The sequence below is a fragment of the Vitis vinifera genome, chromosome 7, assembly GCF_030704535.1.
Source record: "Vitis vinifera cultivar Pinot Noir 40024 chromosome 7, ASM3070453v1".
In the NCBI taxonomy this organism is placed as follows: Eukaryota; Viridiplantae; Streptophyta; class Magnoliopsida; order Vitales; family Vitaceae; genus Vitis; species Vitis vinifera.
The window spans coordinates 2537004-2564117 of record NC_081811.1 but is presented as its reverse complement, the minus strand read 5'-3'; the positions used below and the strand labels follow the sequence as shown (position 1 = coordinate 2564117).

The 27114-nt window shown below is 36.6% G+C and overlaps 2 protein-coding genes across 4 annotated transcripts; both read left to right on the top strand.

Moving 5' to 3' along the window:
• Nucleotides 1-1472: 1472 nt before the first annotated feature.
• Nucleotides 1473-11128, top strand: LOC100242502 (NPL4-like protein 2). The gene is made up of 2 exons (XM_002270712.5): nt 1473-2620; nt 10398-11128. The coding sequence occupies exons 1-2, from the start codon at nt 1640-1642 to the stop codon at nt 10650-10652; spliced, it is 1236 nt and encodes a 411-aa protein (XP_002270748.1). The 5' UTR covers nt 1473-1639; the 3' UTR covers nt 10653-11128.
• Nucleotides 11129-11969: 841 nt separating this feature from the next.
• LOC100242474 (sister-chromatid cohesion protein 3) lies at nt 11970-23996 on the top strand. Of its 3 annotated transcripts, none has more exons than XM_059737852.1 (22): nt 11992-12389; nt 12475-12676; nt 13404-13516; nt 13781-13873; nt 14113-14276; nt 14374-14610; nt 14708-14852; nt 14948-15126; nt 15202-15347; nt 15429-15556; nt 16422-16595; nt 17064-17225; nt 17315-17515; nt 17594-17731; nt 17826-18029; nt 18127-18271; nt 19111-19217; nt 19511-19648; nt 20494-20759; nt 20856-20980; nt 22236-22544; nt 23642-23996. In XM_059737852.1, the coding sequence occupies exons 1-22, from the start codon at nt 12345-12347 to the stop codon at nt 23653-23655; spliced, it is 3435 nt and encodes a 1144-aa protein (XP_059593835.1). In that variant the 5' UTR covers nt 11992-12344; the 3' UTR covers nt 23656-23996. The 3 variants fall into 3 exon arrangements, with proteins under 3 accessions (XP_019076795.1, XP_059593835.1, XP_010652081.1); XM_010653779.3 differs by having other exon boundaries at nt 22224-22544; XM_019221250.2 differs by having other exon boundaries at nt 11970-12389; nt 22236-23705.
• Nucleotides 23997-27114: the final 3118 nt, after the last annotated feature.

The window sequence follows — 27114 nt, the reverse complement described above, 5'->3', positions numbered from 1 at the left end:
AAAATATTATCTAAAAACACAATATTTTCTGTTTTTAAAAAGAGAAAACTATTTTTTGTTTTTTATTTTTAAGGTGTCTTTAAGTTAAATTATTCTTAAGTTATTGATATAAAACTTAATACTTATTATTTAATGGACTTTAAATTAAATTAGCCTATGATGTAAATTAACTTTAAGTTAAATTAGCCTATCATTTTTTTCTCTTCTGGGCAAAAAAGTTAACCCATAACATTGGGCTGCTTGATGGGCTCTAACAAGGCCCTTGAGGCACCATAGCCCATCATTGTTGAATGTTTAAAACTTTACCTGCCTGAAGAGCTTGAAAGAAGGGAGGCTTTGGAAAAGAAGGGTACTAAATATTTGATTTTCTATTTTTAAAAATAAAAAAATAAAAAAGAATTATAACTTTATATAAAATATAAAAAGGTTAAAGGTTTATAGCGATTTTAAATTTTTTAAATTTAAAAAAAATATAAGATGAGTGTATTTAAATGAAACCTAAATTATTTATTTAAATATATTTTTGTTAAAATAATCAAATTTACTTTTTGAACCTCTCATAAATTTGCTATAAAAAATAAAATAAAATATAGATTTAATTTTATGATTAAAAATAAAATTAAGAGAAAGGCTTTGGATTGGATTGATCCCAAAGTCATATTTTTTTCTTTCTCGAATTTATTCTTTCCTTTCTCATTCTCATTCACTCCACAACTCCTAAGTCTTAACTTGTTCCCCAAACCTCGCCTTTGTATTTTTAACCATTATCCATACTTGTATAATTATTTTTTAAACCAGTTATGAAAAAATAAATGAAAAAAACTAAAAGATATTATCTAAAAATACAATGTTTTTTGTTTTTTTTTTTTTGTTGTTTTTAATGTGACTTTAAGTTAAATTATTTTTAAGTTGTTGATTTAAAACTTAATACTTATTATTTAATAGAATTTAAATTAAATTAGTCTATGGATCTAAATTAACTTTAAGTTAAATTAGCCAATCCATTTTTTTTTCTCTTTTGGGCAAAAAAGTTAACCCATAACATTGGCCTGCTTGATGGGCCCTAACAAGGCCCTTGAGGCACCATAGCCCATCATTGTTGAATGTTTAAAACCTTGAAGAGCTTGAAAGAAGGGAGGCTTTGGAAAAGAAGGGTACTAAATATTTGATTTTCTATTTTTAAAAATAAAAAAATAAAAAAGAAGTATAACTTTTATATAAAATATAAAAAGGTTAAAGGTTTATAGTGATTTTAAAAATTGAAATATGACATTTTTTTAATTTATAAAATTTAATTTTTTTTAAATATAAGATGAGTGTATTTAAATGAAACCTAAATTATTTATTTAAATATATTTTTGTTATAATAATTAAATTTACTTTTTGACCCTAGCATAAATTTGCTAAAAAAATAAAAATAAAATATAGATTTAATTTTATGATTAAAAATAAAATTAAGAGAAAGGCTTTGGATTGGACTGATCCAAAGTCATATTCTTTTCTTTCTCGAATTTATTCTTTCCTTTCTCATTTTCATTCACTCCACAACTCTTTAAGTCTTAAGTCTTAACTTGTTCCCCAAACCTCACCTTTATATTCCACTCAAAAAGAAGGAGGCAGGAAGGGAGAAGAAGCGAAGATGTTGATCAGAATTCGCAGCAGAGATGGCCTCGAACGCCTCACCCTCGACAATCCACATGCCACAATCTCCCAACTCAAAACCCTAATCCAACAGCACCTCCATATCCCCATCTCCTCCCAAACCCTCTCCACCAACCAGAACCTCCTCCTTGCCAAAACCCCATCCGACATCGCCCGATTCACCGACATGTCCGACCCACAAACCCCCATCGCCGCCCTTGGCGTCACCCACGGCTCCATCGTCTACCTCGCCCACGACACCCAACGCACCGTTTCGGGTCCCACCTTCAGCCCCGCTGGCTCCTTCGGCCGCAGGATGACCATGGACGACCTCATCGCCAAGCAGATGCGCGTCACCCGCCAGGAGACCCCACATTGCGAGTCCGTCTCTTTCGATCGCGACGCCGCCAACGCGTTCCAGCACTACGTGAACGAGACACTCGTCTTCGCGGTGAAGCGCGGGGGGTTTATGTATGGGACTGTCGCCGATGATGGGGCGGTGAGGGTGGACTTCATCTACGAGCCACCGCAGCAGGGGACGGAGGAGAATTTGATATTGATGCGCGATACCGATGAGGAGAGGTTGGTGGATGCGATCGCGATGGGTTTGGGGATGAGGAGAGTGGGGTTTATATTCACGCAGACCATCAGCCAGAACAAGAAGGACTACACCATGTCGAATAGTGAGGTGCTTCAGGCAGCGGAGCTCCACGGTGAAAGTGGGCTAAAGGAGTGGGTCACGGCAGTGGTGAAGCTGACGGTGAACGAGGACGACGGTGCCGATGTGCATTTCGAGGCCTTTCAGATGAGTGATATGTGCGTTAGGCTGTTTAAGGAAGGGTGGTTCGAGACTGACATTGGGGAGGAGGTTGATCCCAAGTTGTCTAGGATGAAGAAGGATGTGGTTGTTGGTGTGAAGGATACTAGGGAGGTCGATAATGATTTTTTCTTGGTTCTTGTTAAGATCCTCGATCACCAGGTGCGTGATTATTGCCTTGGTATTCATAATTGCATATTTCCTTATTTGTCCAGTAACCAATATGATAGCATTGTATTTGTATGGATATCGACTAACCCATTGATGTCAAGGCTTCAATTGTTATGCTCCAAATTTGGCATAATGGGTACTAGTATTTTTATCAATTTGTTTCCCTAGAATGAGTGACCCAACTGTTTCTTACTTGAGAAACTGTCCAAACCATTCGATCATTACTTATAGATGATAAAAGGATGATAAAAGGACAGTGTTATCGGAACTAAATAACGCTCTCTCATGTTGGCTTTGGTGCTCTTCCAGTCTGCGTTAGGCCAGTAGGAACTAGTTGAATCTATTTTTCTTTGAGAATTTGAAGCCAATAGTATTAAATATTGATCCGAGAATGAACCATAGGGTTACTGATTTAAGAATATTAGAGGGTGAAGACTAGTTATCAACTGCAATGGGCAATTTATTTCTATCCATATGGTGTTGCAAGACATGTTATTGGGTAATTTGGATGAGAAGCAAAGAAAATGTGATCAGGGTTGAAGAAAATGCAGTTAGGGGTTGGCAACCAATTGTGTTGATGGAGAAAGTAATTTTTCAGGTGTGGAAGTGAAATAGATTTGTAGAAGCGATAATGACAACCTAAGGAGTTATCTTTGTTATGGGGCAGATGCATGAGAAGTTTGATTTCAGGGTCTAGATGATATTAGTTGTAGAAACCCTGGCATTGGCTTATTTTGATGATAGAGACTAATTATCTTTTAGCTATATTAAGTCTTTAGAAGATTTAGGGCAGACATCCCACCTCAGGAGTCCTTATAAATTTGGTTAAAATCAATCTCATTAGCCTTTAAGGGTGAAGTAATTCATGTTTCTTTTTGTCTGTCGCAATTAAAAGCGCTCTTCCATTTTGAAATTGAAACCCTTCAATCAAATTGCTTTTGAGTTGAATCTTCAAGGTGTAAGCTATGTTACATGGACCTGGTTCAACATCGTAGCTTTTGGATGCATGTTTGGGAATTGAGAATCTTTCTAATCTTGAAATCCTTGGATGAAGGACATGATTAAAGAGCTCATGTGGGCAAAGGTGTGATAAAAAAGCTGGTGTATGATATATAAAGAATGAATATATAGATTTTAGGTTGAAGATATTTAGAGTATCTAGTTCTAGATTTATGGCACAGTCCGTGTGCCTATAACAATTTTAGAAGGGAGTTCCTAATTTATGTATTCTTAGGGATGCTGATGGGTTTTGAATGCCTAATCGGGAGCATGGATCTCTATGGGCTTCTTTTTCATCCTATCTGATGTAGCCATTAGTGGTTCTCTCTGGAACTTGAGGGGGATTTGGCAAGGTGGCCTGTCCTTTTCACAGCAATATAGCATAACTGGAGAAGCCTTAATGGACTTATGGTTAAAATGCTTGAAGAACATCCATAGAGGATTTGAAGTGGGCCAACAGGGTTCAAGTTCTCGACATATTTTCCCTGGTATACTCCGTGTATACTCTTTAGCCTCTTGGGCTTTTAATGAATTTTTCCTTACCTATCAAAAAAAAGTTCTCGACATATTTAATGGTTCCTTTGTTGGAAGAAAGCGGAAAAAAGTTTAGAGGGTGACACCTTTATGCCTCTTCTAGACAATTTGGAAAGAGAGAAATAGAAGATCTTTTGACAATGTGGAACTCTCAATCCAAAGGCTGAAATTCGTGTTTTTGTGTAACTTGTTAACTTGGACCAAACTCTTTATAAGTGAAAGATTGATGTCCATAGTTGATTTCATTGATTGGTTGGGATCGGTTTGAGGGAGGGAGTAGCTTTCTATTTCCTCTTCCTTTTTTTGGCCTTTTTACCAGCCACTGTATACATCGTGTGTACTTTGTTGCATCTTTTTTGGCGCTTTCTAATACAAATCTCATTTACTGAAGAAAAAAAAAAAGGTTCTCGACATAATTAATGAGGGTTTTTTTATTGTTTCTAATTTCTTTATTTTTAAATCTTATTAGATCTTTTAGAACATTATAAAAATAAGAGTTTCCATCCACTCAATGAGCCAAATTCCAAGATGTGGGAACCAAAATATGAAGTGAATATAATATACAAAATTTTATTTCCTTCTCAAATTTCTTGTCATCCCAACAAGGGTGCTGCTTTTTTTCTTTTGTAGTATTTTGGTCATTAAAGAAAACAGAAGCCTCCACTTAATGATACCATTAAATCAACAGGAAAAGGTGAGCGATCCTTCCTTGTGAAGCTTATTTTAAGAGCACATGCCTTGCTCAATCTTTTGGTAATATGGATGTTTTCTTAAATTTTCTCTATCATTTCCCCCCACTTGCTTAAATATTTGAAAGCAATGTTGGTGTGGTGAATCAACCTCAAGAAACCAGGAATGAGACTGATGTAGGACAACCCTAGGATGGTTGCCTACACTCAAGGGTAGGTGGGCTAGGGTTTTATTTTTAGGGTGTAAGGAGAGGAACAAGGAATAAACTTTATGGTAGAGAAAATTATAAGATAAGAAATAGAGAGAAAGAAGAAACAATGAAGAAAAGATGGAAAACCTTAGAGTCTCACTAAGGCCTTCTAGGAGTCTCACCTAGAAGAAAATCAATGGAGTCTCACCATTGAGAGTTGCAACCTTGCAATGAAAGAAAGAATAATATTATTCATCAAAATTCATCCCTTTGATTTACATTGATTAGCCTATTTATAGGCTTCTCTAAGAAATCCAAAGTTTACTAGGACTTTAATAACCTATTCTATTAGGACTCTAATAACCTATTCTACTAGGACTCTAATAACCTATCATGACTCAAATTCTAATTATATTAATCCTATTTAAAGTTTACTTAGGTCTTCCCTTTCTCCCTTGAATAAACTTTAAAAGGCTTTCCCCCATCAATTCTCCCCGGCTTGAAAGAACTCGGCTCCGACGAGTTAGATGCTTGATACAATTCATAGAGATCGGGGTTAATCTTCTGAAAATCCGTTGTCGTACTCCATGTATTCTCAGAGTGTGGTTTGCCTCGCCATTTTACCAAAAATTTTTGGTATCCACCTTGTCGAGTAGACACAAGTTGATCATAAAAAACATACTCGATCTCAGGACGTGGGCTAAAAGGGTTCACCATCTTGGATTTGATTTCTTCAAATGCCTTGTTGGCCGCCTTGGTCCAAATAAATAAACCAGGTTTTATGCATTCAATAATTGGGGCCATAATGGAGCTGAAATTTCGAATAAATCGTCGATAGAATGTAGCCATTCCATGGAAGCTTCGCACCTCATGGATATTTGTTGGTACTGGCCAATCAACAATAGCTTTGATCTTCTCCGGATCTGTTTCAACACCCTTAGAAGACACAACAAAGCCAAAAAATACAACACTAGGGCTCATGAAAGTACATTTTTTCAAATTAATGTAAAACTTTTCAGCCCTAAGAGTGCGCATTACTTGCTTCAAGTGTTCCTCATGATCTTTACAAGATCGACTATAGATAAGAATATCATCAAAATAGACAACAACAAACCGTCCAATAAAAGGTTTTAATACCTGCGTCATAATCCGCATGAAAGTACTTGGAGCATTGGTTAGTCCAAACGGCATGACTAACCACTCATACAATCCATCCTTAGTTTTGAAAGATGTCTTCCATTCATCCCCTGGTCTAATACGTATTTGATGATATCCACTTCTTCGATCAATCTTTGAGAAGATTACTGATCCAACCATCATATCTAGCATGTCATCAAGTCTTGGAATTGGAAATCGATACTTGATTGTGATTTTGTTGATTGCACGACTATCCACACACATCCGCCATGATCCATCCTTCTTTGGTGTTAGTAGGGCAGGAACTCCACAAGGACTTAGGCTTTCACGAATAAAGCCTTTAGTAAGTAATTCATCAACTTGCCTTTTCAATTCAGCATGCTCTGTTGGATTCATTCTGTAGGCTGGTAAATTTGGTAATGATGCACCGGGAATCAAATCAATGGCATGTTGTATGTCACGCATAGGAGGGAGTTCATTAGGTAACTCTACAGGCCACAAGTCAGAAAAGTCATCAAGGATTTTACGTGCGTTTGATGGATATTCCTTATCTTGTTCTTTAAATTCTTCCACTTTCCGAACCATTAAAGCAAAAATAACTTCAGTTTCCTTGCTCTCATTTTCAAATTGACACATAGTAAGTACCTTTTTTGGTTGTGCATTCTCATTCGACTTCTTAATTGGAGGGACTTCTTTCATTGGACGAAGGATCTTCTTACGTCCGTTGTGTATGAGAGCATATGTATTTTCATAGCCGTCATGTTGAACTTTTCTATCAAAGAGCCAAGGTCTTCCAAGTAAAATATGACTTACTTTAATGGGTAAGACCTCACACCATACAGACTCTTCAAAGTCCTTACCAAAAAGGAATGTTACTAAACAACGAAAACTTACCGGGATAGAGGTGTCATTAACCCATGCTACTCTGAATGGATTTGGATGTCTCTCTGTTTTAAGGTTTAGCTTCTCAACAAGTTCTTGTGAAGCTATGTTCAAACTGCTACCTCCATCAATGATCATGGTGCATAATCTCCCATGGCAAGAAATACGTGTTTGGAAAATGCTAATACGTCGCCAATCTTCTTCTCCTTTTACTTTTGGAATGGTTAATAAAGGTCGTACTACAAGACTATGTCCTTCCGTCATACCATCATAGTAGTCACATTCTTCACTAACTTCATCTTCATTGTAGGTCTCTTCTTCCTTTAGGTAACTTTCCAATTCAGATTCTGGTTCTTCAACACAAAAGTGTAAACCTTTGGTTGGGCATACAACAACATAATGACCATGCCCACCACACTTAAAGCATAAAGGAGTCGCGTCTACTTTTCTATCTCCATTACTCATTGAATTTTTACCCTTATTACCATTCTTATAAGCCACATTCGAAGTTTGTTGAGTGTTGCCCCCACCATTCACATGATTAGGAGTTCTGAAGTTTGACGTGCTTAAAGGTTTGCTTGCTGTCCTGTTGGAGAAAGTGCTCCCAATTTGTGAACTTGGACGCCTGGAAACCCGGAATTTGAGGCCTTCTTCTATTTTGAGGGCTAGTTGATAAACGTCATCTACGGTATAAGTGTGTGCAGCTATCATCTCAAGTTGAATCTCCATTCGAAGTCCAGCTTTGTAGCGGGCTGCAAGTTGAGCATCACTTTCCCGCACTTGATTTCGAATGCTCAATTCATGGAATTCTTCTGTATATTCTTCAACGGACTTGGTACCTTGTTTAAGGGAAAACAATTTTGTATACATAAGTTGTTCATAATCAGTTGGGAGAAAGTGCTCCTTCATCTTCAACTTCATCTCGTCCCATGTGTCAATAGGCGGTTGGCCAGTTCTATGAGCTTGATTCTCGATATTATGCCACCATAGACGTGCTGCTCCTTTCAACTTTGCCTTCACAAAACGAACTTTTCTATTTTCGGGCATTGCATACCAATCAAAGTAATCTTCCATTGACATAATCCAATCAAGAAAAGCTGTTGGATTTAGTTTTCCATAAAATTCAGCAACTTCAAGACGTACCTTTTTTGTCACATCATCATCTAGCTCAAAAAGTTTGGCCCTTCTTTGATTCCCCATCATAAAATTGTCTTGTTCTTCGCGTGATCGATTTGGCGATTGTCTAAATTGATGACTTGCGATCTCCTCTTCAATTGGTCGTTTTTCTTGACTCTTTTCTAATAACTTCATGATCTCATCAAGTTTGCTATTTAGTTGTATTATAGCATCTTGATGGGATTGTTGTGTGGCTGAAATTTCCTCCAAGCGTATTGTATCGGCATCTTGATTGCTAGAAGTTTTTTTGGAACTCATGCTTGCATAAGTTGCTCCGCTCCTTAATTGCATATGCCTTCAAGCCAAGAATTTTGGCTCTGATACCAAAATTGATGTAGGACAACCCTAGGATGGTTGCCTACACTCAAGGGTAGGTGGGCTAGGGTTTTATTTTTAGGGTGTAAGGAGAGGAACAAGGAATAAACTTTATGGTAGAGAAAATTATAAGATAAGAAATAGAGAGAAAGAAGAAACAATGAAGAAAAGATGGAAAACCTTAGAGTCTCACTAAGGCCTTCTAGGAGTCTCACCTAGAAGAAAATCAATGGAGTCTCACCATTGAGAGTTGCAACCTTGCAATGAAAGAAAGAATAATATTATTCATCAAAATTCATCCCTTTGATTTACATTGATTAGCCTATTTATAGGCTTCTCTAAGAAATCCAAAGTTTACTAGGACTTTAATAACCTATTCTATTAGGACTCTAATAACCTATTCTACTAGGACTCTAATAACCTATCATGACTCAAATTCTAATTATATTAATCCTATTTAAAGTTTACTTAGGTCTTCCCTTTCTCCCTTGAATAAACTTTAAAAGGCTTTCCCCCATCAGAGACTTTGTAAGCTAACCACCAAGCCCATCTTTGTCCTTATCTGAACCAATTGAGAGCTCATTACTAACAGAAATATAACTGTCTGGATTTTGCATCCATATCTACGGTGCTCAGGCCCCTGCAAGCACTCTGTACCCAGTGGTTTTAAAGAATGGCTGCTTGTGGTCTTTCAACTCTCTATTCTGTCTGCTGAGCTTCTACCCCTTCTTCGTTGACCTCTTCTCCTGCATTTTGACAGGGGGTAAAGAATACCCAATAGGCCAATTGAAAGAGGCAGGAAGAGCAGAAAAGTATAGAATGAAGGAATATGGGGTGATCTATACTAAAATCTCTTGTTGCTTGTTTTGGTGGAATTTATGAAGCATATTTACATCATCATGTTACTATTAGAATTGAATGCTGCAAATGCACTGCAATTCAGTTTCTAGGATCGGTTTAGTTCAAGTCTATTAGCTTGTGGGGAGCCATCTGAAGGGAGAGCAACTGTATCAATTTGATCGTATAACAGGAAAAACTTTGTTTTGCTTGCCTATGTGTGACAGCTTGGTTGGTACATTATCTGCAGTTCAATTCTGTAGGGCAGTTCTGAATCGTTGTGTGGTCAGCTTAAGTTTTATAGAGTAACCCATGTATTTGAATGTGTTGAGTCACCCTCTTTTTATCAGGAGGTAGGATTGAACCATCTTTTATCTGGTTCATGATGCTAAGTAGTTACCATCAGTCAAGACAATTGGTGATGGTTGGGCCTTTTCGAGCAATCAGAAGTTTGTACGACCTTCCAAAGAGTTGAATGACGATAACAAGTAATATTTATGTTCCGATGTTGCATATCTGCTAGTTAATACGAGGCTGACTGTACAATGCAAATGAAAGAAAAGGAAAGAAAGGAAAAAAAAAAAAAAACATGAGACATTTTCCTTGCTATTAGAACTTAAAACTGAATCATAATTTGTAGTTGTTGTAATGTGTGCAAAGGTAGATGTGATTTATGTAGCTGGTGTAAGGTTGGAAAGGTCTTTTACCCCATGGAATTGCTGTCAGCGTACAGTGTGATAAGTGAATTCATTTTTATATGTTGGAAGCATGCTACTATTGTGATTGTGTACTTTAGATAGGAACAAAACTGAATAAACAAATCCATGTGCTTGAGAGCCATTTATTGATTAAACTTAGCAATCCTTTTTAGTTTTAACTGTTAAAATCACATTGCTTCATAATTCTATCCATTTAATAATATTTTCATGTTATGAAGAACTTTTCTATGTAAATCCTGTCAAGGCTTAGTTTATTGTGCTTCTCACATGAACTTCTATTATAATGCAGGGCCCCCTTTCATCAACCTTCCCCATAGAGAACAGGATCACCCAAGTGACTATGCGCGCTTTGAAGAATCATCTTGATCGGGCAAAGAACCTTCCATTTGTGAAGCGAATTTCAGATTTCCACCTACTGCTCCTACTTTCCCGGTTTTTAGATATCAACTCTGATGTTCCTGCACTGGCAGAGTGTGTGCAGACACAGTCAGCAGTACCAGAAGGTTATCAGCTCCTAATCGAGTCCTTGGCCAGTGCTTGTTGAGATTGATGGCATGCCGTTTTGGAGACTGTTGCATCCCTATTATCCTTTTGGATGATTTCAAAACGTGATGATGCTGCATCCAGTTAGGAACTGTGTGTAATGCCTTTGGACACCATGCTGGCCACCCGAAACATTGTTCATACAAGTTCTAAGTAAAAATATGACTACATACTTTAGCAGTTAAAACTATTAACTCAAATCCAAACCTTGTATTTGCATCAAATTTGTCTGGATTATTCAAATTGAGGCCGCTTTTTTATCAGCTGCAATCAGATCGAGATTGTGATATATGTATCGTATCTAAGTTGGTCTTTCCCAGGCTTTACTTAAATTGATTATGTATGCTCTATTGGGAAGTAAATGGGTATGAAATTTACATACATTTTCATTCCTGTTCAACTGTTCTCACCTCTGGTCTGACAGGGGAGCCAATGAGTTATTATCAATGGTTATGTAATTGTGTTTTGTCGATGAAATTGTGGGCTTTGGTCCATGGCAAATTGTTCATTTACTGTCCTCTTCCTTTCTCCTTAAACTATAGGATGTGTTTGGTAGGTGAGAATTGGAATGAAAATAAGGGTTTAAATCTTAGTGAGAGTGAGATGGTTCACTCCCATCTTATATTCCCTCTATCAAATTTATTTTATTTATTTATTTGTTTTTAAACGTGTTCTTCACTAGTAGGATTTTGATAAATTTAAAAATGTTCACTAAGTTTAAACTTTATTTCTTTTGCCGTTTACTTTTAAAATTTAAAATAAAATAATAGTTTACCATAAGCTTACGTGGTAACAATTTCGAAAAAATGGTTTTTGAAAATTGTTATATGATTTTAGTAAAATAAAATCCTATTTCGCTATTTGCAAACTTTAAATGTTTTTAATTTATTTTTAATATTTAAAAATAATTTTTATATCCATTCTATATATTTATATAATTATTTCTTAAAACAACCTAAAACAAGTGAAAACAACTAAAAAATATTATTTAAAAACATAATGTTTTATGTTATAAAAAAATAAAAATAGAAAATAATATTTTGTTATTAAATGTGTTTTTGGTATATTTTTGTTATAGAAAATAGAAAAATTGTTATAAAAAATGATTTCTAAACGGTCCCTAAATGTATAAGAGAGTATTGTTAATCATGCTAGAAAGGTTTTAGATGATTTGTACATTTTCTTTGAAATATTTATTTAAACAAAGTAAGGGAATAAATATTTTTTAATTAAAATTTAATATGAATTGCAGGCAATAATCGTCACACATGCGCAATGTTCTACACAATGTTTTTTGCAGACTTGACTTCATCGCCACAAGGATGAATGAATCTAAAAGAAAAAAAGTTGTAAATTACTTTCGTTACGCAAAAAAGATTGACAATTATTTAACCATAAGATAAGTTATCTTTGCTGCGCGTTAAATTTTATTTAACTCGTAAGCGTAAGCGGTAAGCCGTGAAGAGAAATGATCCGGTGCACTGCCGGCGTAGGCTTACGCACCATCAAACTGCTTTATCAGGAAGCTTAGACGGATGTAAACCGTGAATCCCATATGTTAATTGGCGGGAGATTTCTTCATTTTTCCGAATTTTTTCTAGGGCACATCTTCCAGTTGTGGGAGCACGGAGACTCTCTCTCTCTCTCTCTCTAAAATTCTAGGGGAAGCTTGGTGGTTGCAGAAGCATTCGCCATGGAGGATGCAGCCCAACCTTCCGAAATCACCACTCGCCGCTCGGTTACTTTCTTCTCCTTCGTCTTCTCCTTATTCTTTGTCTTCTCTATGTAATTCGAGTTGATTTTAATTTGTTTTGAGTAAACAGAAGAGAGCTAGGGTTCCTGCTAAGACCAAATTCGGAGAGAACCAGAGCCAAGACAGGACCAGCGAACCCAGCGATCAGAGCCCTAGTGAGGCGGACCGAGAGGGATCCGTCGATGAATTCGTCGAACCTCGCGCAAGGGCTAAGAGAAATCGAACAGAAGGGTCCTCTACCGCGGCTAAGAAATTCGACCAGAGCTTGATTGGTAAGTTAATTTCTAATTCCCTGGTTTGGAGGTTTTTTTTCCCTTCCTTTATTGGGTGTTTATGAATCTAGATTGAACTGAATTGTCTAAATGGATTCATGTAGCTGCCCAGAGCAGTTGGGAGTTTAAGGCTCTGTAGGCCTGAGTGGAATTATGCACAGATGCATTTGTGCGCTTGTGAAATGAAGGAACTAAAATTGTGGACATAATTAGATGGAAGATTATGAAAATTGTATTAGATTGTTTGCATTGAACTTTCATGGGAACAAACTGATAACAACAGGTTTGCAGACACAGATTTTGATTACCAAGTTGTTATTGTAGTTAGCAACTTGCGTGTATCTCCAATTGCATACAGGAATCAACTTAGATTGCTAAATAAGACTACATTTATGTCTCTGATTTCTGAATCTAGAATTGTATAGTAGCTAAATTGAAGAAAACAACAGAAGTTACAGCTGAGAAGTTTATGTTCATGATATTGTTGCATGTTAGGCTTATCATCTGGGCATATATCAGATGTATTGATCATATTGCAGTAGTTTATGTTCAAAAGATATTGTAATAGACATTGTGTATACATTTAATGGCTCTAAGTTCCTTTTGAACTAGATATTTGGGGTTTTACTATGCTTCGTTTATCACCATCACATTGTGCTATCCCCTTTGAGGTGGTGGTTTCCTTATTTTGGAAAGTGGTATTAAATTTATGTACATATTTCTGCAGAGGTTATCAAAGGAAATGGAAAACTCATTCCTCAAGTGGTAAAGCTTTGGGTTGAGCAATATGAAAAGGATCCAAAACCTGCAATGGTTGAACTCTTAATGATGCTGTTTGAGGTAATCTGACATTTTTTTCTTTAAAAATTGACAAAAAATGGTTTTCTTCTTCATAAAGAAAAGAAAAACTATACAAGTAACTATATCCCACAAAATAATGGAAGAATGAAATCTGGTTATCAAATAAATATTACAGTTTAATTGTCCATTAATATCCATCTCACTGGGATATTGAGTTATTTTCTTTATTAAAAACTGTAGCTAGCAATTGACACTTCACTTCTATGGTCTGAATTGCAACTGATGAAACTTGCAATTATACAGGCATGTGGAGCTAAATATCATCTCAGAGAAGAGCTCCTGGATGAGACTGATGTTGATGATGTAGTGGTTGCTCTTGTCAACCTGGCTAGGAGAGTATCCTCCAATGCTGAATAAATTTGTTTCGTTGTTCTCTTTTCATACACTTTTATCTTGTGTTAAATTCTTTAATCATGTGTTCGCACGCTCTTTTGGCACCTCTTTGTAATATATTTTCTTCTTTATCTATCAAAAAAAAAATTATGTTCATACCGGATGACTTAAGTCAATGCATTAAAAGATTAAGTCATTAAAAGTTTGTGTATCAGTTTTAGCTTAACTTTTACGGAATTTAGGGGGAAGCTGAAGATTATCAAAGTTCAAAAAAGAAGGAGTTCAAGAACTTCAAAGATAACCTTGTATCATTCTGGGACAATTTGGTCATTGAGTGTCAAAATGGGCCATTGTTTGATCAGGTTCTGTTTGATAAGTGTGTGGATTACATAATTGCGCTGTCCTGGTTAGTACTTAATTGTTATGCATTTGACAGTTCATAATTCTTACAATTTTGAAGTAGCTTCTTTTGGTTGAATTTGTCTGGCGCACATGAATTTCAGCACTCCTCCAAGAGTTTATCGGCAAGTTGCTTCTCTGATGGGTCTCCAGCTTGTGACATCCTTCATCACTGTTGCTAAAATGCTTGGTGCACAACGAGAAACTACTCAGAGACAATTAAATGCTGAAAAGAAGAAACGAACGGAAGGACCTCGTGTGGAGTCACTGAATAAAAGGTTATCAACAACACATGAAAAGATAACAGTAATAGAGGAGATGATGCGCAAAATTTTTACCGGGTACGATTATTTAACTTAATAAAAAACTTCTATCCTTTCAGCAGCATCTTGGTCTTCATCAAGAGCTCTCTAACTTATCCATGTGTTTCTTTTGAAGGTTATTTGTGCATCGATATCGTGATATTGATCAGGATATTAGAATGTCATGCATACAGTCTCTGGGTGTATGGATTATATCATATCCATCACTGTTCTTGCAGGATTTATATTTAAAGTACCTTGGATGGACATTGAATGACAAAGTAATTACTTCTCAATGCGTTATAAAATTCCTTTTTTTCTTACTGCTCATATGCACAAACCTGACTTGTGCCTTTTCTTCTAATTGCATCTAAAGAGTGCTGGTGTCAGAAAAGCTTCTATCCTTGCATTGCAAAATCTTTATGACGTGGATGATAATGTGCCTTCTCTTGGCCTTTTTACTGAAAGATTTTCTAACCGCATGATTGAGCTTGCTGATGATATTGATGTTTCTGTGGCTGTTTGTGCCATAGGGCTTGTAAAACAACTACTAAGGTAACTGCTGGTTGTTAACTTTTTGCGTAGCTTTTTCTTTCATTATCTTAATAATTTTTTCATGGTACCTTGCAGACATCAACTTTTAGCTGATGATGACTTAGGTCCCTTGTATGATTTGCTTATTGACGATTCAACAGAAATAAGACATGCCATAGGAGCACTAGTGTATGATCACTTGATTGCTCAAAAATTTAATAGCTCCCAATCTCACGCAAAAGGTTTTGCCCTTCTTTGAACTCTATTTAACCTGTTGTGATTTTGAGAACTAACATACTCATGCTCATGGGATTGCTTTTCAGGTGATGATGGAGATTCTTCTGAGGTTCATCTTGGTCGAATGTTGCAAATTCTGAGAGAATTTTCAGCAGATCCAATTCTTAGTATCTATGTCATTGATGATGTTTGGGAGTACATGAATGCTATGAAAGTATGTTACTGTTTCTTGAATATTAGAGCTGCAACTTGGGCAAGTTGAACCTGCAAAGCTCTACCATAAGCTTTGGGCGAGCTTGGGTTGATGTTTTTTAAACTTGGGACTGGGCACAGGTTAGAACTTTTCTAGCCTGACCTAAGGTTTAGCAGGCTTGATTTGAGGTATTGGGAAGCATGGCCTGGACTGAGGCCTGTCCTAATAATATGCATATGAGTTATAAGAGCATACTTATATCACATTGGATATGCCAATGCTTATAGTTTAAGGAATACATAATACTACTGAATTAAGATTGGGGATCTTAATTCTTGTTTGTTTAATTTTAAGCCTTTGCATCATAATTTCTGAACTTTTTTTTTTGGCATTCCATTCTAACATTGTGCTTGGGCTAGCCTTCATCGACCCTACTCAACCTGCCCTTGTTGCAAACCTGTTGAATCTTAACTCTTAGAAGTTTCTGGACAATGTGGTTTTCTAATTTAAAGAGAAATTGGATTGCAAATATAGTTAAATATAGTATTATATTTGTGGCTCCTATTTTCATTCATGTTGACTCAAAATGTTTTTCCAAGAACACCTTTATGAGTTGGTCTTCTGCAGTGAGGTAGATATAAGTGGAACAGGTTGAGTACTTAAAAGGTAGAGGGAGTTGAAGACTCATCATAACTGAAACTTGTAAGTGGTGGAGAGAGGGGGAAGAGATGAGTGCCATTATGGCAGACCTCTTTACTGTATGGGATAAATAAAAAAAACAAATAAATATATAAATGAGTCTGTTTACTGGAGAGGTAGATAGATATCAGAAACAGGGTACATTTGGTAAGGTGCATGCTCATATGGTGTCATAATTTCCTTGCAGGATTGGAAGTGTATTATCTCCATGCTTTTGGACGAGAATCCATTGATTGAACTTACTGATGAGGATGCAACTAACCTAATTCGACTTCTTTGTGCATCTGTTAAAAAGGCTGTAGGAGAGAGGATTGTTCCTGCTACTGATAATCGGAAACAATATTACAATAAAGCTCAAAAAGTGAGGAATTCCTCTGTTTATTCTTTCTTTTTTCCACGTTCACCACAGAAGATCTTTAATTTAATGTAACTCATTTTTTCTAATTTTGTTCTCTAAAGTTCTGATGACTTCTTATGGTGCATAGGCAAAGCCTAGAGTATTTTTGAAGTGAATGAAATGTCCAATTTATATTGTATGTGTTTAGGTGTTAGTATTGGATTCACCTGCTTTTGGAAAAATGATTAATGGAGATTGCAGCTTTTCCCAGTGATGTTCACTATTTTATGCACAAGATCTCATGATTATTCTGCTTGTGCTGGTTAGCTAGTACATATTCTTGTTTGTGTTTTTCTGCATGAAAAATTCTTTCTTTAGATTTTGACTGCTCTTTTTTTACCTGTCAATCATCTTGATGATAATATGATATTTGTTCAACTGCCATATCTGAAGAAAATTCAGTTTTTGAATTCTGTTTCTGTTCAAATTCAGGAAATATTTGAACACAACAGACGTGACATAACTGTCGCCATGATGAAGAATTATTCACAACTTCTTCGCAAATTCATGGCTGATAAAGCAAAAGTACCATCATTGATTGAAATTATTTTGCACATGAACCTTGAGCTTTACTCCCTGAAGAGACAGGAGCAGGTGGGTTACCAAATTTCATCTGTGTAAAGTTTTTCATCACGGTTCATAACCTAGTTACAAAATAAATTCATATACAATTGCTCTTTCAGAATTTCAAGACCCTTCTTCAGCTCATGAGGGAGGCATTTTTTAAACATGGTGAGAAGGATGCTTTGAGATCTTGTGTGAAGGCTATTAACTTTTGTTCCAGCGAATGTCAAGGAGAACTGAAAGATTTTGCCCAAAATAAGCTGAAGGAACTTGAGGATGAGCTTATTGCTAAGCTTAAAACTGCAATAAAAGAAGTTGCGGTATATCTTATGCACCTCTCTTTTTCTTGTTTGTTAGCTAAAGATAAAGGATGTGAAATAACATGTTTAAGACTGCAGGATGGTGATGACGAATACTCCCTTCTTGTAAATTTGAAAAGGTTATATGAACTTCAATTGTCGAGATCTGTACCCATTGAAAGTTTATATGAAGATATGGTCATGATTCTTAAAAGTTCCAAAAGCATGGATGATGAGGTGGGAAAATGAAAGCTATGATAAGAATCACATTCTTGATTTTTACTCTGTTTCTCCTTGCATTTTGCTTATGGTAGCTGTCACATTTACTCAGGTTGTCAGCTTTCTGCTTCACAACATGTCTTTGCACGTAGCCTGGTGCCTGCATGCTATCATAAATAGTGACACTGTCTCTGAAGAATCTTTATCATCTCTTTTATCAAAGCGCACTACCTTGTTTGAGCAACTTGAGCACTTTCTTTACGCCCACACTGAAGTTCAAGAGGAGGGTAAACGTGCAAATCAGCCAGCTTGCAGAGTAAGCATTTTGCACTGATTTATGAACTACAACTTCATCTTACTTGTCTTAATAAAGCATGTGATTGAAATTTCTTCTGTTTTGTGCTATGCCCTAGGTGTGTATCATACTTGCACAAGTTTGGTGTCTTTTCAAAAAGACAAAATTTTCATCAACCAAACTGGAAAGTTTAGGGTATTGTCCAGATTCATCTGTTCTTCAAAAGTTCTGGAAACTTTGTGAGCAACAACTCAATATTTCAGGTGACTTGACTCTTTCTTTTTACATTTCTTTATTTAAAATGTGTGATATTCTATTCACTGGTCATCTTTAAGACTGGGACGCTGATAATTTTCTGTTTCTTCATTTATGACCTTTAGAATGGCTATGTTGGCATTTCACTAATAAATAAAAAGTAATCACATATTTGAAAGCTCACTGTCAAGAGTTTCCATATGTTTGGGTGTTATTGGTGGTTGTGTTCACCAGAAAGCCATCTTAATGGTAATTGTGGTTGTCTGGTTAGGTTAACTTTGACCTAAGAGCTTTCTAGTTGAGCACATTGGCACTTGTATGTCGAGCACCTGCATATCTGCCACTGTACTGGTTCTATCTTCAGGCAAATGAAATGGAACCATGTTACTATTCAGAACACAATATATCCATATTGTGAAGTAAGCTACTGATCATTCTTATTTGCGTTAGGCGGTACATATCAGCAGGATCTGATATGGACTTGTAGTTGCAATCACAATAAAATGAAAAGCAATAGCCAGAATAGTCCTGGCTGTGAGATATTCTATTCCCAATTCCTGTGCAATAAAGTGATTTATCTTCACTTGCGGGATGAACTTTTAGATCATCTTAATATATAAGTTGAATAAGTTATTATCTTATTCTTCCTGCTTTAATTTCTATTTTCAGTGATTTTACTGTTTTATATATTATTTTGCATGCTGTAGTATACATCAACAAGGAGCTTGTATCAGGGCCCACTGATTCTGTGTTAATTGACACTTAAACATGATTAACATTCATGTTCCTCTCTCAGATGTCAATCTTTTTTAACCTTGAATTTCATCTTTTAATGCATATCTAACAGACGAGACAGAAGAAGATGATGTGAATCAAGAGTATGTCGAGGAGACAAATAGGGATGCAGTCATGATTGCTGCTGCAATGTTGGTTGCTACTGATGTGGTTCCTAAGGTGAATATGCATTTTCTTATGTAGTAAATTTTGGTGATCATTACCCTTTATAGCTCAAAAGAAACGTATTTTCTTTGGAGTTGTGATCATCCAGTCTAGCTGAGATCTTTTTTTTTTCTCTTAGAAGACCATATGCAACCTGTTGGGTCGCAGTTCTTTGTTATGAATTTGATTACTTCACCTGTAACTATGCCAAAATAGTCAAGACCGTGAATGCATGGACTAGCTACTTTTTCTTTAATTTCCAATTACTGGATGATAATTATTCCATATCCTGGCCATTGTTAATGCAGGAGTATCTTGGTCCAGAGATCATTTCTCATTTTGTGATGCATGGAACAAGCATAGCAGAGATTGTTAAGAATCTGATAGCTGTTCTGAAGAAAAAAGATGATGATGTCCCCAATATCTTTCTAGAAGCATTGAGAAGGGTAAGACTTAAGATTCTTGAGATTGGAGAACTGCACTTGGAAAGATGCTTATTCTGCTTGCTCCTTCACACATGCTTGCACTTTAGTGATTTAAAATTATGATCAGTTGCATGCTGATTGGAATGCTAAACAATATTTATAGACAAAAGACAGCATGCCTATTTGAAAGTTGCTCTTTATTTGATTTGGCTAGTACTCTCTCCTCCCCTGAGAATTTGCCAAGTCACATGGACCCCTCCTCTATTTCAATTATATTATGAATCTCTAACTTTCATACTGATTAATTATAGCTGTAGCCAAACACACTGTCAAATTCTCTTCTTCCTAAAAGCTCTAATCTTCTTCCTCTTTTTCAAACATTCCCACCTGATTTGACCAGTGCACATCTTCATCTCCATCTCAAAATACAAAATTAAAAGGAAAAAAAGAAAAAGAAATTAGAAATAACATCAGCCATGGCCGTCCTGCCATGGTTGTGCGCAGCCATGACTACTTGGAAATAGAGCAGAGGTCCGTGTGATTACGAAAAACCTTATGGAGGGGATTGTAATCTGCCCTTATTTTATTTTTTGAACTCCCATTCAACACAACCTATGGATTCATAGTTCCTTTGTATTTGTTAGAATGAGTCATGACTATCTGGTCAACATGATTTGTAGCAACCATCTGGAACTGTGCTAGATAGAACAAATTCCATTCATCTCCATGTTTTGAGATCCATTTGTGGACAGGAACTGGGAAAATATTGTCTTACTTTCGTTTTGTTCTTGAAATATTTTGACCATTGTAGGGTTTCCTTTTATCTATGATGAATATTAACTTCATTCTATATTGGGTTTGACCAGGCCTACCACCGCCATCTGGTGGAGCTTTCCAGAAGTGATGACACGTCCTTGGCAAGCAAGTCTGTTAAAGATTGCAAAGATCTGGCTGCTCGGCTTTCTACAACATTCATGGGTGCTGCTCGAAACAAACATCGATTGGACATTTTAAGAATTGTCAAGGATGGTATTGATTATGCTTTTGTAGATGCTCCAAAGCAGCTCTCTTTCTTGGAAATTGCTGTACTCCATTTTGTATCCAGACTTCCTACATCTGATGTCCTGGAAATGTAAGAGTTTCTCTTCTTCAGTTTTTATCATCTAGAAGCATTCTAATTTATAGTTTTAAGAAGGCACACCTTAATATTTAATTGCTTTGCAAGTAGTCTAAAGGATGTTCAAAAACGAACGGAGAATGTAAATACAGACGAAGATCCTAGTGGATGGCGCCCTTATTACACGTTTATTGACAGCCTACGTGAGAAGTACTCAAAGAATGATGGATTCCAAGGTACCACTAACCAATTTACTCTTATGTTTCTTTCCAGTATTTCCATTGGGTCAATGGTAGGTGATTCATTGAGCTTTCTTCAATGTTGTTTTGTTCCTTCATTTTCTTTTGCTTATCATTCCATGTGATTTGTTTCATGGAAAGCATTTCCTTGCAGAAAATTTGTTGTCAGAGGCTTTAGCCTGCTAAAAAACAAGTTTTTTAGCAAGCATGATCACATCCATTTCCTTGGTTGTCTGCAATATCTCCAACTTCTGAAAATTTTTACCGGCAGGCAGAAGTTGCTTCCTAACTATTTTTTTCCCCAAAATAAGCATCACATCCATCACCTTGGTTGTCCACCTACCACAAAAACTAGCACAATTTCCCCTTTTTCATCACTTCTTAAAATGTGCTAAGAATGGGCCTTTAGCCAGCAACATTCAAAGTGCAAGCACTAAAATAATGAAAAGGCATACAAAAGGATCATTAAGTTCATGATTTCCTCCCAGCAAACCCTGGGAATATTCAAAAAGGAGATTGCTCTTTCCCCTGGGATTCTTGGCATAAAACTTTCCAGGATAAAGAATGCTTCTTTTCTGTATATGAAGCATTCTTTGGCAGGGTACTAAATGCTTTTTTCATCAGCAAACAGAGTATGAACTGGTTTCTACAAGATCATGGCGGCATCAGCGGCACCATCTTGTTTTCTTTTTCCAGGACTTTCTGGTTATACTTATGTTGGTATTGCTTGTACTTATCCTGGAGGACTCTTCCTTATTTTTATCTCTTGCCTCTTTTTCTTCTCTTTTTGGTTTGTTTACCATCCATCAACATCAGTGATGACAATGACCAGTTGATAACAAAAAGAATATCAACTAAGAAAGCCATCTATGGCAATGTTCTTTGCATTTGATGGTGGTGGAAATAGAGTAGTATTTTCTTAAGAGATGACTTGTCTAGGGATCTAGTGTGCTTTTGGTGATTAACCATGTTGTTTGTGATGCATGTACTTGCAATTTGTTTCACTGCAGCTCATTCTAGCATAGCTATTCCTTAATTATTTATTTTTTGATAGGTAAATAAAAGCTTGTATTAGAAATGCCTAGAAACGGTGAAAACAGTACTCCTTAATTAATTTCATTGTTAGTCAATATTAACCTAATGGTTTGATTAAATTTTTTTGCCTCTTTCTTATCATGCAGAAGATTATAAGGTCTAAACTAAATTTGAACTCTATGTTGTAACATCAGTGCTGATGTAGTTTCGGTTGCAGATGAAAAAGAAGGTACTTCTGTAAGACGCCGAGGTCGCCCACGCAAACGGCGTAATATACAGGGCAAAAAACTCTTTGATGATCACAGTTCAAGTGAAGAAGATTCAATTAGTGCATCAGATGAGGATGCTCGAGATGATGAAGAGAGGCAAGGGGAAGAGGAAGAGGAGGAAGCTCCTTTGATACAATCTATTAGATCATCAGCCAAGTTGAGGTCATTGAGAGTTTCAAGAGAGGAAAACAAAGGCCCGACAAATCCTGGAGATTCTGGAAGAGCAACAGATGCTATAGCCGCTTCCAGAACATCAGGTACATTGCCTTTACTCTCTGCAAGGATTGTTTTAAAAATCATTTCTTCGGTTAAGACATAGGATTTGGTGCCATTCTACCAGTTCATGTGCGGTGTGCTTGTGTCAAACGATAAAATGCGGTTTAAAATTAGCTTCTATTCATAACTGAGACTTTTCCTGGGTCACACTTAAGTGCATCACAACAGACCTTTTGGGGAATCACTGTCATATCACTAATATATCATAATTGACTAAATCAACTAATACTGTTTGTGAAATGTCCTATGGAGCATAAATCAAATCAAGTTCTTGACGCAGTGGGTTTATTGTTTCTGCTTATCCCCCCCAAAAAAAGTGTGTTGTTTCTGATGGAAAAGGAAAAAAAGGAAGTGGGTTCCAAATGGGAAATGCACCCAATGTATTATTAGGCTCTCCACCCACCTAAATGGAAGAAAAACCTTGCTGAATTATCCAAAACCATTGAATATATGGAATATGCTTAATCATTTGTTCAAGTGTTCCCCGAGTGTTCCTGAAAATGTGGGAAATATTGTCGTTTGTTGAAATATCTCCTTCAATTAATTTCCTTGGATGAATACCTAATATCACTACCATTCATTGCATGAGATGATATTTACAATGACCATTAATTTCTGGCATTATTGGGACGTCAGGTTTCCTCAATTAGTTCCCTTTGATGAGCCACTAATGCTTCACTGATTTGATATTTACAATCACCATGAACTTCTGGCATCGTTGTGTCATTCGCCTGATTTGACAATTGGGAACTCTCAAAACTGCTCTCAATCAACTTGATTTATTCACACATTCTATACTGATTTGGTAGTTTAGGACTGATTGAGCAAGGGTGATTGCTTTTTGTCAGAAAACTTAATACTACCCCGTGCTACAAATCCTTTGAATTCAGAGTTTAAAATCAATTTTATTATTTTAGTTGTAGATGGAAAATGACTGATGTATACTGCAAGTTAGCAAATTTTTCAGGATACCACATTAAGGGCAAGCTTTTGTTTTGCTCTTCTGCTCATCCCATGTTATGATTTTCTTTATAAATATAATTCTGCCAAGATTACTATCTAGTTTTCATTTTTGCAGGGGCCTCCAGCTAGTGCTGTTCAGTTTTAATCTGCATATGATCTAGTAGTTCTACAGAGCTGAAGCCCACCCTCATCCTTTATACAGAAAAAGCGCGAACAGCCACAGATGCTGGGCTCATGGCATCTCTATGAACCTACTTGATGTCACACCATGTATATGGCACATAAATTGAGGAAAAGGTTTCCTACTGGGGGAGCTGATATGTTTCCTTAAATTTGTGAAAATATATAACATTAGGAAAGTTTCAGGTGTAGTGGTAGAGCTTGTATCCTGTTGAATTTGAAAGAGAACGTCTGTAATTGTAGTCGACTTTCAGGTGTATATTATCTGCTCAGTGTCCATTTGCCATCCATCTACTTGTCTTCTTTGCATGAACCCTGTTAAACCTCACATGGGCAGTGAATTACCCAGGACCTTACAGAGTCCGCCTTCCAGAAAGTGAGTGGGTGGTCTTAAGGAGGTGCAAGCCCTCGAGTCAAAAGACCACAAAAGGTCAGGTTGAGAGTAGACATATGGTCGGTCCTCCAAGGATAGTTAGCATTAAGGTACAGCCTGTCGTGCATTTGGAGCTAGTCACTGAATTAAATAGTTAATACTCCCATGTAACTGAAATTGGACACACGTCCTTCGCAAAAAGTATGAACTGTATGGTTTCCAAGATGAACTCACAGATCTGTGAAGAAATTTGGGTGCATGGTTTTAAGAGCTTATATGGTAGTGATTCTAACAAGTATTTTTAACACTTTACATTTGAAAACAACTACTTTAATTTAAAAAAAATTTGAGTATTGCATAAATTAAAAACACTTTCTATAATCACTATCAAACAAATTCTAAGTCATGCAGTCCATTAGAGAAGTTAGTCTGGACCTTCAGCATTCCAACCCTTCTCATGAAAGGGAAATATTAAAACAATCACTTCGATACTTCCATCGCCAACATCTGGAAATTGAGTAGATTTTACTCATACAATGGCTATACACCTAGAATTAAGTGGGTTTACTCAGAGGGGATCCCGGCAATAACTACACAACCTCTACCTGAATATTAAGCGGGTTTTACTTGAACAACATAATCCAGACTCACTTATTAAGCTTGGATCAATACAAGTAACTTATTCAACAAACAACCCAATTCATGCAATCCAGAATATATTCATTTACTTTGGACCAATTTTTCTCTCTTTTTTTTAAAGGTGAAACAAGAAAGTATATTACAAATGCTTGAAATATGGCACACCAAAGTACACACAACACAAATAGAACCACCAGGCAAGCAAAAAGAAAAACAAAAAACATCCCCTCTTGAATCTTGGAACTCAATCAATCTACAAAGTCTATTAAAGTCATAGAATAATCATTTATGTACACTCTAACCCAAAACAAAAAGATACATAAAGGAAGATTTGATTGCTCAATCCTTTTGTTCTGCATCTTTGAATGACCTATTTCTCAAGTCCAAAACAAACATAAAGGCAAGGTCCTCCAAACCGTCTTCTGCATTTTCCTCAAAGGAACCATGGCAAAGAGTTCCTATTACAGACGAGTGCATCACCTAGGCAAATCCAACCAAAGAAAAAATCATTTGACATAAAACCTATTCCCACCCCTCTACTACCCAAGAGTCTTTAGCAATGGTTGTAGGACATAAAACCGGGAAGGACTCTTCTAGAGCACACTCTTTGCACAATCTATCTTTCTGGAATTTCACCTTCTTGCCATTAACCAATGAAGTGAAATCTATTTCCAAAGACCTCCCACTTGATTCTAATAACCTTCCACAACCCCACCCCATAGCCATCCCTCACTACCCTCGAAGACCATACCCATTCATCTACCCCAAATGTTTCCTCTATGACATGTTTTCAAAGGGACTTCCTCTCAATGATGTATTTCCAACTTCATTTGCCAAGGAAAGCCTTGTTAAGAGCATGAAGACTTCCAATGCCAAGACCTTCATTCTTCTTGTCCAATCGAACAATAAACCAATTAACCAAATTAGGCTTTCTCTCAAGCCCTCTCTTACCCCAAGGAAGTCCCTTTGCATCTGCTCCAATTTTAAGCTCACATTTCTAAGACTGAAAAATAGAGACATGAAAATAATTGGTAAGCTTGACAACATGCTCTTAATCAAGGTAAATCTCCCTCCCTTTGAAAGGTATTGTCCCTTACACAAGACAAGCTTTCTCTGAAATTCCTTTTCCACCAAATCCTATAGCCTCATTGATTTGTAAGGAGTTCCTAAGGGAAGGCCCAAGTATATAGCGGCTAAATTATCAACCCCACAACCCAACACTAAAGCTAGTCTCTCCACATATGCAACTTTCCCTACTAATGTTAATACAATTTTCTTCATGGTTATTTTCAAGTTGGATATTGCTTCAAACCAGATGCTACAAATGCTTTTTACTAGCATCATAGAAAATTAGGGTATCATTTTTTTTAATCAGAAAATTAGGGTATCATTAGCAAACAACAAATGGAACACTTCCATTTTCTTCCTACTTTGAAGCCTGAAATGAAGCCACCCTCTCTAGCCCTCCTCAAAATCCAACTAAGTGCCTCCATTACCAAAATGGAAATGTAGGGGGAAAAGGGTCTCCTTACTTCAATCCTAGAGCTTTGGAAAAAATCGATCGGGACCTTGTTGATTGAAACAAGGAATTTCATCATAGATATGTGGCAGTTGATCCATCTTACCCACATATGACTAAAGCCCATTTTATCTAATGCCACTAACAAGAAGTCCCAATTTTCATTATCTTACGTCTTTTCATTGTCCAACATGCAAATAACCCCACTATTGGAGCTCTTTAGCCTTGAATCTAGGACCTCATTGAATGAGAACCATGTCAAAATTTGCCTACCCTCATGAAAACATGCTAGTGAACTAAAACCACTTCCCTCGTCACCTTTTTAAGCCTATTAGCTAGGACTTCGGCCAAGAGCTTATACAACCCCCTAACTAAGTTAATAGGCCTAAAATCATTCAAGTTCTTAGCTCCACCTTTATTTGGGACTAAAACCAAGAAAGAGGTATCTACTCTTTTCTTGAAGGAGCCATTATCAAAGAACTTAAGAAACCCATCACCTCATATTTTACCAAGTCCTAGCTCAACTTCCAAAATGCCACATTGAAACCATCTAACCTTGGAGCTTTATCCCCACACAAACTAGACAAAGCGGGTAAAACTTCCTCCTCCAAAAAAGGAACCTCTAATTTTCTAGCACCTCACTTCCAAAGGCTTTGAAGGTCATCTTGCTAATATTAGGTCTCCAATCCCCCACTTTGGATAGGAGATTTTGGAAAACCCTAGGCCATTTCCTATTCACTCTTAACTTTGGACAAAGCGTTTCTTCTCCATGCATAGGTCATTTTATGGAAGAATTTAGTATTTTTACCCCTCTCTTTTAACTAGATTTCTTGATTTTTGCCTCAACATAGTTTCTTCGAATGAAGCCCAATTACTA